This window comes from Antennarius striatus, chromosome 16 (genome assembly GCF_040054535.1).
Source record: "Antennarius striatus isolate MH-2024 chromosome 16, ASM4005453v1, whole genome shotgun sequence".
In the NCBI taxonomy this organism is placed as follows: domain Eukaryota; kingdom Metazoa; phylum Chordata; class Actinopteri; order Lophiiformes; family Antennariidae; genus Antennarius; species Antennarius striatus.
In genome coordinates this window covers 21,065,327-21,080,326 of record NC_090791.1, presented here as the reverse complement: position 1 = coordinate 21,080,326, position 15,000 = coordinate 21,065,327, and the positions used below count along the sequence as shown (strand labels likewise).

The 15,000-nt window shown below is 48.4% G+C and overlaps 1 protein-coding gene across 1 annotated transcript in view; it reads right to left on the bottom strand.

Moving 5' to 3' along the window:
* The window catches only part of igf2bp1 (insulin-like growth factor 2 mRNA binding protein 1), a 45,552-nt gene that overhangs the window by 30,214 nt on the left and 338 nt on the right, over positions 1–15,000 (bottom strand). The window contains exon 2 of the mRNA XM_068337225.1: positions 14,234–14,294. Coding sequence (XP_068193326.1) covers positions 14,234–14,294 — 61 coding nt within the window. The remainder of the gene's footprint in view (positions 1–14,233; positions 14,295–15,000) is intronic.

Sequence of the window (15,000 nt, the reverse complement as noted above, 5' to 3'; positions counted from 1 at the left end):
AGGCCTTATTTATTTATCTCTTTATTTCATGTAGGGATACAGGGCATTTCCTGATGTGAGACATTTTTACAGATTACAATATAATGGTTTATTTTTAAAATATTTTGCTTCTGGATTAAACTGCTAACATTCATTGCATGTTTGTCATTTAATGATAACTCTTGTTTTTCTTCATCCTAAATTCAGATTTAATTAGAATTAATATCCCTTCCAAACTTAAATGCTGATCTTGATTTATACAAGTATACATTTGAATATACGTATGACATAAAACATCGGATTAGAGATGGCCTCACCTCCACTCATAAATAAAATAAATTACAACGATAACAATAATAACAATAAAAATGACAATAATTATAATAATAACAATAAATACCTGATCATAAAAATACCAATTATTACTATATAATAATAATTATTATTATTATTATTATTATTATTATCATTATTGTTGTTGTTGTAATTGTTATTATCATTATCATTATTATTGTTATCATCATTATTTTTGTTTATTATTATTATTATTATTATATTATTATTATTATTATAAATAAATCTAATTCTGATGACATGAGACCTTTTGCCTGTATTTTTGTGGAGCTTAGAGCTCCCATTAGGCTTAGGAAACCTTGTCAACACATAACCTCCTCCTGCAGGTGACAAACAAATAGAACTGATAGACTGAACGTGAAATTAAATGTCAGAAATGAACTAAATTCAGGGGCAGATTTTTTCTGTTGAAAAGGAACATTTTACTGCAAGGAATGACAAAAATTAATTTGAGAAAATTCAAAATATAGTTATTATTTACTACTTATTTTTATTTAATGTTTTTATTTTTATTTAATGTTAGTACTATTTAATATTTATGGCACAAAATCTTCAGGCTGTTTTTTTTGTCTAATATCAGCAGCAAAGAGTCGCTCAGAAAACATCCAGGCATGGGTCAAACTGCTGGGAGGCGCATACACACACACACACACACACACACACACACACACACACACACACACACACACACACACACACACACACACACACAGACAAGGAATCAGGAAGAGGACGGAGCAGGAAGTTCTATATGTGAAAAAGCAGCTATAGAATATAGAAACCCCCACACACCCAATCCAACGCCACCATGGTGAACCCTCCAGCCAATCAGGAGCAGGGATTCTCTATAGGTTCCCCTTAATCTTCATTTTTTTCTCATTACTGCTGAAAAAATCTGAAGAATTTGGTTCCATGGTGCAATGCCACTGACACACACACACACACACACACACAAACACACACACACGCCTACACACACACACACACACACACACACACACACACACACACACACGCCTACACACACACACACACACACACACACACTACAGAGGGAGTGGTAAAGGGTTGTTAAAACAAGAAAAATGAAATAGTGAAAGCCAAAAATGTGAGGGAGAACAGAAAATTGAGTTCTGCTCCAGTCGTTCTGTCTCTAAGAGCTTTGAAGTATCTTCACATGTGATTTAGCGATATATAAATAAAAGTTGAGTGATTGATCAAAAATACTTTTAAAATTATTCTTAAAATCTGCCTGAATAAACTGAATAATTAAAATGAAGTTTCCAGCAGCTCCACACTGAAGTTCTCTTGAAGCTTTATGTCCAACAGGAAACAGAAGTAAATATGAGAAGTCCTTCAGTGGAGGAAACACACAAACTGTTCCATCGGTTCTTTATTGATCACTTTTAAGTAGTTCAAAGTTCTCGAGACACGACACAGAAAAAACTTTGTTCACCACCAGCAGACATGAAAACGATGATAGTGAAATAATAGATGTATTCACGCTGTTGAACAGCTGACAGTGTGTTTGTAATAATCATGCTGGTTTGTCCAGGGTGGAGGTCCTGCCCCCCCCAGATGAAGCTCTGCTGGTTCACATCATCTGAGCTTCATCATGTTTCTGTTTGAAATCCATTCTGAGTCCTAAAAATATGAAACGATTCATTCTTCATTCCTCCGTGTGTGTGTCGGGTGTGTGTGTCGGGTGTGTGTGTCGGGTGTGTGTGTCGGGTGTGTGTGTCGGGTGTGTGTGTCGGGTGTGTGTGTCGGGTGTGTGTGTCGGGTGTGTGTGTCGGGCGTGTGTGTCGGGTGTGTGTCGGGTGTGTGTGTCGGGTGTGTGACACGCGTGTTACTGCAGTGATACATGTGTAAACCAACATTTATTCATGACGTCACGTCTGTTGGTGAAAACCTGATCCAGCAGAACCTGGAGGTTCACCACCACCGAGGAACCAGTACCACACACACACACACACACACACACACACTCTCTCTGAACATACACACGTATGCACAGGGGCCCCTCCACCACGCAAACCTGACCCCTGACCCCCCCTCTCCCTTTCCTCTTTTCTTTCTTTCTTCCCCTTCAGATTCATCACAGTGTGGTGTGTGTGTGTGTGTGTGTGTGTGTGTGTGTGTGTGTGTGTGTGTGTGTGTGTGTGTGTGTGTGTGTGAGCAAAGGGAAAGAGAAAACAAGAGGGGGGGGCAGACAGATGGTTTGAACCAGAGAAGAAACAATCAGAAGGATGGGGGGGCAGTGGGGGAGGGGGGCTTCTTAAAGGGACAGGACTCCCTTACCCCTTCACCTACATAAGGCCTCCATGAGTATGTGTGTGTGTGTGTGTGTGTGTGTGTGTGTGTGTGTGTGTGTGTGTGTGTGTGTGTGTGTGTGTGTATGTGTGTGTGTGTGTGTGTGCTCTGAATGGTGCGTTCAGAGGAGTGTGATGCATTTACTGACCGTCCGTTAATTCAAATAAAAAGAATCAACATTCAGATGCTGCATGATGGGGGGGGGGGGTCCCGACAGAAAAATTGACATTAGCCCCAATATATATTAAAAAAACACTCATGTAATATTACCCATAATGCAACAGTGCTGACCCTCCCTGTCAAGTAGATTCCCAGCTGCTGTGTCGACCAATCGTGGACGATGTCACAGTGACATCACGGGGGGGTTGTCTCAGAATCAACAAAGCTCTGTGTGACATCATCTGTGTGTGACATCATCTGTGTGTGACATCATCTGGGTGTGACATCATCTGGGTGTGACGTGGGGTGACTGTCGGAACGACAAACACCTTCAGCAGCTTTTCTGTCCATCTGTCACCACCCCCCCCGACACTCCCCCACACGGACACGGAGTGACGCTGAGAGCAACACGCCCTCAGATGACACGTACCACCAAACATCCAATCAGGACACCAGTCCGCCCCTCCTGACCCAACATGTGACAAATACAATCTAAAAATACACTCTAAGACACAACTAAAGGCCTTTAATGTTCTCAAAAGCCAACGGTGCGCCTTATAATCCAGTGCGCTTTATAATCCAGTGCACCTTATAATCAATGCGCTTTATAATCCAGTGCGCTTTATAATCCAGTGTGCTTTATAATCCAATGGCCGTTATAATCCAGTGCGTTTTATAATCCAGTGCGCTTTATAATCCAGTGGGCGTTATAATCCAGTGAGTTTTATAATCCAGTGCTTCTTATGTATGAAGTTGTTTGTTTTTTTAAATAGGCCATTCATTGAAGGTGCGCCTTATAGCACGGAAATACTGTACAGTACTACAGAGAAAAGAAACAGAATATTTTTGTTTTTCTGATTTGAATAAAATAAAGCCCTGTGTCCCAGATCCCTGTCAGTTATATTTTATTGAAAACAGCTGACTCATATCCATTAAAAACTCATTTAAAAGCTGATTTAACTGGAAACTATTTTATCTAATGAAGGAAATTATAAAAAATAATTTGAAAATGATCATAGGCTTCAGAGGAAGCTAAATTAATATTTGGTACAGTCGTTGTAAATGTAAAAATTGCTCCAGTTCCATCTGAATATATTTGGTCTCATTATTAGTTCTTAGTGGTGTGTCTCGTATATTTAAACTGCTGTTGTACATGAAGCTTTTATTTTGGTAAATGACCTCTGGTTATTAATTTAATGAAACACATAAAGTCAAAATACAAAATGAACAAAAGGCTCAGTTAATGCTGGAAATAATCCCTGCTTCAGATTACAGACATTTCTATCATTTTCATCTGTTAGTTTAATCTGTAGGTGACTGCTGGTTAATTTATTTACATTACTAATCACCCATTGGTCAATTTAGAAAAGTAGAAAACAATAGAAGCTGATGTTTTAAACATGTTATTCCCTCCATGTGTTTGTGGACCAATCACAGGCCGCCGGTGGACCAATCACAGACGGTGTGGACCAATCACAGACGGTGGGGACCAATCACAGACCGTGGGCGGAGCAGCTTCAGTCTGGATCAGCTTCAGCCGAACCCTCCAGACTCAGACTGAAACACGTTCACGCTGCAACCGCTCTCATCTGTCTGCTCACTCGTGAAAAAAGTGCTGTAATTGTGCAGAGAACCTGGCACAGCGCCAGGGGGGAGGGGCGGTGGGGGGTGGAGAGCTGAGGGGGCGGGGCTGGGCGTGGCGGCGCGTGCGTGATGGAGGACCGAGCAGGAGGAGGATCCTCTCCTCTCGTTGCCGAGCGACTGCCTTCCTGGCTGCTGGCAGGAGCCGCAGCAGCCGATTGGTCGCACCCCCCGAGTTTCCTCCGCCCACAGTCCCCTCCCCCCTCTCCTCCTCCTCTTCCTCCTCCTCAGCCAAGAGAGACTCGCCATGGCGTGTTACTTCTCCTCTGAGCCTGTGTGTGTGTGTGTCTGTGCAGACACACACACACACAGAGGTGTGTTTCTAGGCTGGTCTCACACACACTGACTTACAGGCTGGTCTCACACACACTGACTTACAGGCTGGTCTCACACACACTGACTTACAGGCTGGTCTCACACACACTGACTTACAGGCTGGTCTCACACACACTGACTTACAGGCTGGTCTCACACACACTGACTTACAGGCTGGTCTCACACACACTGACTTACAGGCTGGTCTCACACACACTGACTTACAGGCTGGTCTCACACACACTGACTTACAGGCTGGTCTCACACACACTGACTTACAGGCTGGTCTCACACACACTGACTTACAGGCTGGTCTCACACACACTGACTTACAGGCTGGTCTCACACACACTGACTTACAGGCTGGTCTCACACACACTGACTTACAGGCTGGTCTCACACACACTGACTTACAGGCTGGTCTCACACACACTGACTTACAGGCTGGTCTCACACACACTGACTTACAGGCTGGTCTCACACACACTGACTTACAGGCTGGTCTCACACACACTGACTTACAGGCTGGTCTCACACACACTGACTTACAGGCTGGTCTCACACACACTGACTTACAGGCTGGTCTCACACACACTGACTTACAGGCTGGTCTCACACACACTGACTTACAGGCTGGTCTCACACACACTGACTTACAGGCTGGTCTCACACAGGCTCAGTAACCAGTGTTTCCGTTGGAGGGTTCAGACCACTTGTTGGTGAGTGAAGCCAGAGGTTCTACCTGATGTTCTGCTAACAGGTGAACTCAAGGGCCGGTCTGCCACACTGGGCCCCAGGGGGACGGGTCCAGCAGCATCTACTGGATCACAAATGTTCTTTAAGCAGCGGTCCCTTAACCCTAACCCTGACCCTAACACTAACCCTAACCCTGACACTAACCCTGACCCTAACACTAACCCTAACCCTAACCCTAACACTAACCCTAACACTAACCCTGACCCTAACACTAACCCTAACACTAACCCTAACCCTGACCCTAACACTAACCCTAACCCTGACCCTAACACTAACCCTAACCCGGACCCTAATCCTAACCCTGACCCTAACACTGACCCTGACCCTAACACAAACCCTGACCCTAACACTAACCCTGACCCTAACACTAACACTAACCCTGACACTAACCCTGACCCTAACACAAACCCTGACCCTAACACAAACCCTGACCCTGACACTAACCCTGACACTAACCCTGACCCTAACACTAACCCTGACCCTAACATTAACCCTGACCCTAACATTAACCCTAACCCTAACACTAACACTAACCCTGGCACTAACCTTGACCCTAACACTAACCCTGACCCTAACACCAACCCTGACCCTAACACTAACCCTGACCCTAACCCTTACACCAACCCTGACCCTAACACTAACCCTGACCCTAACACTGACCCTGACACTAACCCTGACCCTAACACTAACCCTGACCCTAACACTAACCCTGACCCTAACACTAACCCTGACCCTAACACTAACCCTGACACTAACCCTGACCCTAACACTAACCCTGACCCTAACACTAACCCTGACCCTAACACTAACACTAACCCTGACCCTAACACTAACCCTGACACTAACCCTGACCCTGACACTAACCCTGACCCTGACACTAACCCTGACCCTAACACTAACCCTGACCCTGACAATAACACTAACCCTGACACTAACCCTGACCCTGACCCTAACACTAACCCTGACCCTGACACTAACCCTGACCCTGACACTAACACTAACCCTGACCCTAACACTAACCCTGACCCTAACACTAACACTAACCCTGACCCTAACACTAACCCTGACCCTAACACTAACCCTGACCCTAACACTAACACTAACCCTGACCCTAACACTAACCCTGACCCTAACACTAACACTAACCCTGACCCTAACACTAACCCTGACCCTAACACTAACCCTGACCCTAACACTAACCCTGACCCTAACACTAACACTGACACTAACCCTGACCCTAACACTAACCCTGACCCTAACACTAACCCTGACCCTAACACTAACCCTGACCCTAACACTAACCCTGACCCTAACACTAACCCTGACCCTAACACTAACCCTGACCCTAACACTAACCCTGACCCTAACACTAACCCTGACCCTAACACTAACCCTGACCCTAACACTAACCCAACCTCTAAGACCATATCTCAGACACTATTGTGGGCACTTCATTTAGGGGTAACGGCTGGTAACCCGTCACATGACCCAGACCTGTCAAGCGGGACCGACACGCATTCGTCTGAGCGGAACGACGCTTTTCAAAAGGAAACATCTTTCAGACTCTGAAATAAATAAAACTGAAGTCATGTCAATTATTTTGTCTTCCTGTGCGGCCCGGTACCAAATGACCCGCGGACCGGGACCGTTCTGCGGACCGGGGGTTGGGGACCAGTGCTTTAAAGGATGTCAGTGACTCTCTGTGACACGCTCATGTCTGTCAGACAAATACCCCATTCTGAGGCGTGTCAAGTGGGCGGGGCCTCCACCAGAACGCATCAGGTACTCACAATCCTCACGTGTGGATTCAGCTGCTCCAGGATTACCTGGTTTGTCTTTCATTCTATATTTTAATAAAGTTGTGTCACAGCTGGTGGACTGAGGATGGATCGCTTCAGTGCTGGAGTGTTGTGACGGCACGCGGTATCAGCGATCACACACCTCCATCAGGACCCTTCAGGCCCCCCAGGACGTCACTGTGATTAAGTTCCCCTCCATCAGATGTCAGGATCACCATCTTTGAGGAGGTCATGTTTCTCAAACCCAATAAATGTTCTAGAGCTCCTCCACAGCACTGAGACCACTTCAGACGCTACAACAACTTCATTCAGTCTCAGCTCAGATCGTCCTCTGTCTTCCATCAGAACGAGTTTTACTAGAGGTCACACGGTGAACCCATGTGACGCCTCACAGACCAATAGAAACGTGATAAATATGACAGGAGGAAGATCTGAGAAGATCAAACACATTCCGTTAACGGTGTGACACCACAGCCTTAGGAAGAGGGCGGGCAGAGCGCATCCATCACAGGGTCATGTGACCTCACAAGACCGCCCCACCTCAGCCTCAAGTCAGCCTCCAGTCTCAAGTCAGTCTCAAGTCAGTCTCAAGTCAGCCTCCAGTCAGTCTCAAGTCAGTCTCAAGTCTCAAGTCAGCCTCAAGTCAGTCTCAAGTCAGCCTCAAGTCAGTCTCAAGTCAGCCTCAAGTCAGCCTCCAGTCTCAAGTCAGTCTCAATTCAGCCTCCAGTCAGTCTCAAGTCTCAAGTCAGTCTCAAGTCAGTCTCAAGTCTCAAGTCAGTCTCAAGTCAGCCTCAAGTCAGCCTCCAGTCTCAAGTCAGTCTCAAGTCAGTCTCAAGTCAGCCTCAAGTCAGTCTCAAGTCAGTCTCAAGTCTCAAGTCAGTCTCAAGTCAGCCTCAAGTCAGTCTCAAGTCAGCCTCAAGTCAGCCTCAAGTCAGCCTCAAGTCAGTCTCAAGTCAGCCTCAAGTCAGTCTCAAGTCAGTCTCAAGTCAGCCTCAAGTCAGCCTCCAGTCAGTCTCAAGTCAGCCTCAAGTCAGTCTCAAGTCTCAAGTCAGTCTCAAGTCAGCCTCCAGTCAGCCTCCAGTCTCAAGTCAGTCTCAATTCAGCCTCCAGTCAGTCTCAAGTCTCAAGTCAGTCTCAAGTCTCAAGTCAGTCTCAAGTCAGCCTCAAGTCTCAAGTCAGCCTCAAGTCAGCCTCCAGTCTCAAGTCAGTCTCAAGTCAGCCTCAAGTCAGCCTCAAGTCAGTCTCAAGTCAGTCTCAAGTCTCAAGTCAGTCTCAAGTCAGCCTCAAGTCAGTCTCAAGTCAGCCTCAAGTCAGTCTCAAGTCAGCCTCAAGTCAGCCTCAAGTCAGTCTCAAGTCAGTCTCAAGTCTCAAGTCAGTCTCAAGTCAGCCTCAAGTCAGCCTCAAGTCAGTCTCAAGTCAGCCTCAAGTCAGCCTCAAGTCAGCCTCAAGTCAGCCTCCAGTCAGTCTCAAGTCAGCCTCAAGTCAGTCTCAAGTCAGTCTCAAGTCTCAAGTCAGTCTCAAGTCAGCCTCCAGTCAGCCTCCAGTCAGTCTCAAGTCAGCCTCAAGTCAGTCTCAAGTCAGCCTCAAGTCAGCCTCAAGTCAGCCTCAAGTCAGCCTCCAGTCTCAAGTCAGTCTGTTAGAGGATTTTCAGTCAGGTTTTAGAACAAACTACAGTACGGAGACTGAACTGCTGAAAGTCACAAATGACCTGTTAACAGCGTCAGATGAAGGTCTTCTGTCTGTTCTAGTCTTGTCAGACCTGAGTGCAGCATTCCATACTGTTGACCATAATATTCTTTAAGGAGATTGGAAGAGGAGATTGGGATTAAAAACTCAGCACTAGACTGGTTTAGGTCATATCTATCAGACCGATTTCAGTTTGTCTATGTCAATAATAGATGTTCAGACCGAGGGACTCTCACCTGTGGAGTACCTCAAGGATCTGTTCTGGAGCCAATTCTGTTTAATCTCTATGTTACCATTGGGAAATATTATAAGGAAACATAACATTAATTTTTATTGTTATGCTGACGATACTCAATTATATTTATCAATTAAAACCAATGAATCTGATCAGCTAATTAAATCAGAATCCTGCCTCAGGGATATTAAATCCTGGATGCTTCACAACTTCTTAATGTTGAACAGTAACAAACCTGAAGTCATTATTATTGGGCTGAAGCATCTCAGAGATGATCTCTCTAACATTGTAATTCTCTTAGACAGCATTGATCTGTCCTCCACCAGTGAAGTCAGGAACCTGGGAGGGATTTCTGATCAACATCTGTCCTCTGGTTCTCATCAGTCTGTATCCCAGACAGCCTTGATTCACTGGAGAAATATTGTTAAAGTTAGAGATTTCATCGGGGGGGGCGTATGGAGGACCAGTGCCGGGGGGGGTATGGAGGACCGGTGCCGGGGGGGTATGGAGGACAGGTGTCGTGGGGGGGTATGGAGGACCAGTGCCGGGGGGGGTATGGAGGACCGGTGTCGTGGGGGGGTATGGAGGACCAGTGCCGGGGGGGGTATGGAGGACCGGTGTCGTGGGGGGGTATGGAGGACCGGCGTCAGGAAGAGCTGCTGTCCAGAGACGTTACATCACAGGAACACCTCATGACCTCATTTCCAAACGATCGATAGGAACTCCGTCCACCTGGAGGAGGAGTCCAGTGACAGGAAACAGAAGCTAATGCTAACGCTAATGCTGAGTCCTGCTGAACCTTCATCCATCAGCTTCACAGCAGCTGAAACGTTCCTGCTCATCAGCTTCATCTGAGTGTCGATGACATCAGGAAACAGGAGAGATTACTGTCATTGGTCCTGGATTGATCCTGTCATTGGTCCTGGATTGATCCTGTCATTGGTCCTGGATTGATCCTGTCATTGGTCCTGGATTGATCCTGTGATTGTTCCTGGATTGATCCTGTGATTGGTCCTGGACTGGTCCTGTGATTGGTCCTGGATTGATCCTGTCATTGGTCCTGGATTGATCCTGTCATTGGTCCTGGATTGATCCTGTGATAGTTCCTGGATTGATCCTGTGATTGTTCCTGGATTGATCCTGTGATTGGTCCTGGATTGATCCTGTGATTGGTCCTGTGATTGATCCTGGATTGGTCCTGTGATTGGTCCTGGATTGATCTTGGATTGATCCTGGATTGGTCCTGTGGTTGATCCTGGATTGATCTTGGATTGGTCCTGTGATTGATCCTGTGATTGTTCCTGGATTGATCTTGGATTGATCCTGTGATTGATCTTGGATTGGTCCTGGATTGATCCTGTGATTGGTCCTGGATTGATCCTTTGATTGATCCTGGATTGATCCTGGATTGGTCCTGGATTGGTCCTGGATTGATCCTTTGATTGGTCCTGGATTGATCCTGGATTGGTCCTGGATTGGTCCTGGATTGATCCTTTGATTGGTCCTGGATTGATCCTTTGATTGGTCCTGGATTGATCCTGGATTGGTCCTGGATTGGTCCTGGATTGGTCCAAACTGCTGCTGGTCACAGCAGATCAATAACTAACTGTGTGTCTCCTTTGAATATTTTATTTCTTTTCCTTCTGATTAAACCAGTTTAACGTCATGAGGACCAGAGGTGAAAGGTCAGCTTCACTCTCACGGGGGTCCCTACTGTAAATCATCAGTAGAAGTTCAGGTCATGTAAGACGTCAAGGGGGGTCGGGTGGGGCTGGGGGGTAAGGAGAGTTTTGATGGATGAACAGAAGCAGCGTCAACCAATCAGAGAGCAGCTACATTGTTCATTGGTCACATGACGCCACTGGTGACTCTGGTGCACGAGGACACGACTCACACTCGTCTGTCATCACTAACGTCTCCTAGACGACGATCAGCTTCTGATGGGCGTAAACGTCTTTACTTCAGGTCCCACCCCCCCTCGCTCAGGCTGGCGGACACACCCCAAGAGCATGATGGGAAAAATCTACCGTTTTACAATCTTTTTCAAATCATCTTTGTTTTGTTTCTTATTTTACGATAAAAACACGGATCCTGTGTTCATGAGGCGTGTGTCATACGTGTAACTCCCCCCCCCCACCACTGGGGCTCCGAGGGTCTTCCTGCTGCTTTGCATTCTGTTCTGTACATTTTCTCTCTAGAGGGGGGGTGACGCCCCACCCCCACCTAGACCCCCCCATCCCGTCTCTGCTGCTGACCTGACACACATTCACATGGACCTCCTGAACATCATGGGGGGGTCAGCTGGAGCACAACGACAGAGGCCCTGAACCACACAACTTCCTGATAAAGGACTGCCCCCTCCCCCCAGGATGAAGGGGCTTTTTCCCCACTGACCCCCCCCCCCCTCGCAGACACACACCTCCACTGAGCTGCATGTCAGGAGAAAACGGCTGCCCCCCCACGGAAACTCTGCTTCCAACTGACCAGGACCCCCTAAGACCCCCCCAGACCAGAAGCCTGTGGGGGGGGGGGTCAGTTTTAACGGGAGACAAACCAACAAACCGTCTCTTTGTTTCAAACACCTTCTGTTTCACTGCGGGGGGGTCTTCAACATTTACACGTTAACTCAGTGAACGAGCGCCATTCCGGGTCCGCGGGGGGGTCAGACCGGATGTTGTAGGGGGGCTGACGCCCCTCACACTGGTTCGTGTGGAACATCACGCACAGCCTGATGGGAGCAGCGATCGTGAGGGGGGGGCACAGAGCCCGGTACGGGGGACGGGGGCCGACACGCGGTGGAAAAATCCCGCAGCCCCCGCCCCCACCCCCACCACCGCTCCGCCATTTTGCCCTCCGTGTGACGTGGACTCCTGTGTGCGTGGCGCAGCGGGGCCCCCGGGGGCCTCAGCCATGCCGCTGCTCCCCCCTCACAAGTAACCAGTAACCTTCATCATCATCTTCCTCATGTGGCCGATCGGGGGTGTCACAGGCAGGCGGGGGGCAAACAGAAGGATCCCCGACCCGCTGGGGGCCGCCCCGGACACCCGCCGCCATGTCGACCTGTTTCCGGCTGAAGCAGCCCCCCCGGGTGACTGGTCACCGCCCGGCTGAAGCAGCCCCCCCGGGTGACTGGTCACCGCCCGGCTGAAGCAGCCCCCCCGGGTGACTGGTCACCGCCCGGCTGAAGCAGCCCCCCCGGGTGACTGGTCACCGCCCGGCTGAAGCAGCCCCCCCGGGTGACTGGTCACCGCCCCCCCCCCGCCCGGCTGAAGCAGCCTGCTGCAGGTCACCGGGACCGGACACCGCATCTGCGTCGTGACGTCATCATGGTGGAAAGCGCGCGACCCGCACCGGCAAGGGGGGGGGGTCATAATTTTAACGAAAATCTTCGTGAATAGTGATTTTACTGTTTGCTCTGATTTATCCCCCCCCCCCCCGTGACGGAGCCCCCGGTCCGAACCGGAAACACACGTGTGGTCACGTGACAGGAACGGAGACTCACCTCGTGTCTGTGCCAAAGGTCACAGAACAGCTGGTCCAACTGGGACAGTCCCCCCCCACTGGGACCGGTCCCCCCTCACTGGGACCGGTCCCCCCTCACTGGGACCTGTCCCCCCTCACTGGGACCGGTCTCCCTTCACTGGGACCGGTCTCCCTTCACTGGGACCGGTCCCCCCTCACTGGGACCGGTCCCCCCTCACTGGGACCGGTCTCCCTTCACTGGGACCGGTCCCCCCTCACTGGGACCGGTCCCCCCTCACTGGGACCGGTCCCCCCTCACTGGGACCTGTCCCCCCTCACTGGGACCGGTCTCCCCTCACTGGGACCGGTCCCCCCTCACTGGGACCGGTCCCCCCTCACTGGGACCGGTCCCCCCTCACTGGGACCACTGACTGCACTCTAACCCTCAGCTCATTCATTCTCATTCAATGGAACAACCCCCCCCCCCATTAAAATGAATCAAAGCTGAAGAATCGAACCAGAGAATAAAATCATACATAAATCTCAAAATGTCCAAATCAGCATCAACAAGAACTAAATGATCAAAATGATGCTGAAGTCATTCAACATTTAAAACAATCAGGAATCAATAATCACTAAAAGACTAACAATAAATAATCAATAACTATAACTATAACAATAATAATAAAAAATAATAATAATAATAGCAGTAATAATTATGAAAATAATAATGGAAGTAATAATAACAATAGTAATAATAATAGCAGTAATAATGATAGTAATAATAACGGTAATAATAATATTATAACGATGCTTTAGATTCATTACAGCACGTCGTCATTTTTAAACTAATTTACAGCTCAGGATGAATGTGATCTAAACATGATCACACACACACTCACACACACACACACACACTCACACACACACACACACACACACACACACACACACACACACTCACTCACTCACACACACACACACACACACACACACACACACAGATACTACGTAAAATTACACTAGTTTAATTTAGAGAGAAATTGCAACGTTTACAATATATTATCTAAAAATTCCAAAACTACTTTTAAAGCAGGACATTAAATAAAAACATTAAATAAAAACATTAAATAAATAAAAACATTAAATAAATAAAAACAACCGGCAGCTCCTGAAAACAGGATTTTCTGTAAAACACTCAGAGATTCCAGACTCTTGTTGTTAAAGACTTAAAGACAGAATTCCTCCAGGTTCGGTGTTCACACACCAGCTTCACAGGGACCTGACACAACGGCCACGAAGAGCTGGAGCCCCCCAGCAACGGACAAGTTCTGACCCCAAACAGGCAGAACAGAACCAGGCAGAACAGAACCAGGCAGAACAGAACCAGTCAGAACAGAACCAGTCAGAACAGAACCATTAAGGTCGTCTCTAAACTCGCTCCATGCCGTTAAATCGTTTCATTCATTCACATGAGAGGGGGGGGGGCAGGGTGATGCAACACGGGGGGGTTCTGGGGGAGGGGGGTCAGTACCTCTGCTTCTTGGACACGGAGTAATCCACCTCGATACATTTCCCATGGAGCTCCACTTTACCTGGAACAAAGCGACACACCGGTGAGAACACGACGTGTGTGTGTGTGTGTGTGTGTGTGTGTGTGTGTGTGTGTGTGTGTGTGTGTGTGTGTGTGTGTGTAGGGGGGGGGGCAGAGCTGGGTTCACCCTGCAGGCCCTGGACGACTGACTTTTGACCCCCCCTCTACTAACACGGATAATCCCGTCTTCTACCGGTACTAACTCTCCGGGACGCGGTGCGTTTAGACCTGACGTGTTAGTTGTGTGTGGGGGGGGGGGTTCTCCAGTAGTGTGTGTGTGTGTGTGTGTGTGTGTGTGTGTGTGTGTGTGTGTGTGTGTGTGTGTGTGTGGAGGGGGGGGACAGGCATGGCGGCCTTCCCTCTTCACGGTGTGTGAAGCGGATCGTGAGAACCGGTCGGTCGGTGGCCGGGGATCGGTGTGTCGGTGTGGCGCGGGGGGGGTTGGATTGTTTTATCTAATAGTGGACTGTCGGTTTGAAGGGGGAGGGGGGGTCAGCATTGATCTGAGTGGAGTCAACACAAGGCGGGCAGCCCCCCAGCGACAGGCCCGTTATCCGGGACCGAGGCTGGCGGGACCACCGGGGGCACCGGGCTCCACGTGAGGCTCCGTTCAGCGGCAGGGGGGTGAAGGGGGTTCAGGCTACACGTTACGCCTTTAGATCCACAATAACCCCCCCCCCCCCCCTCCAGCAGAAGTTGATCGGTCG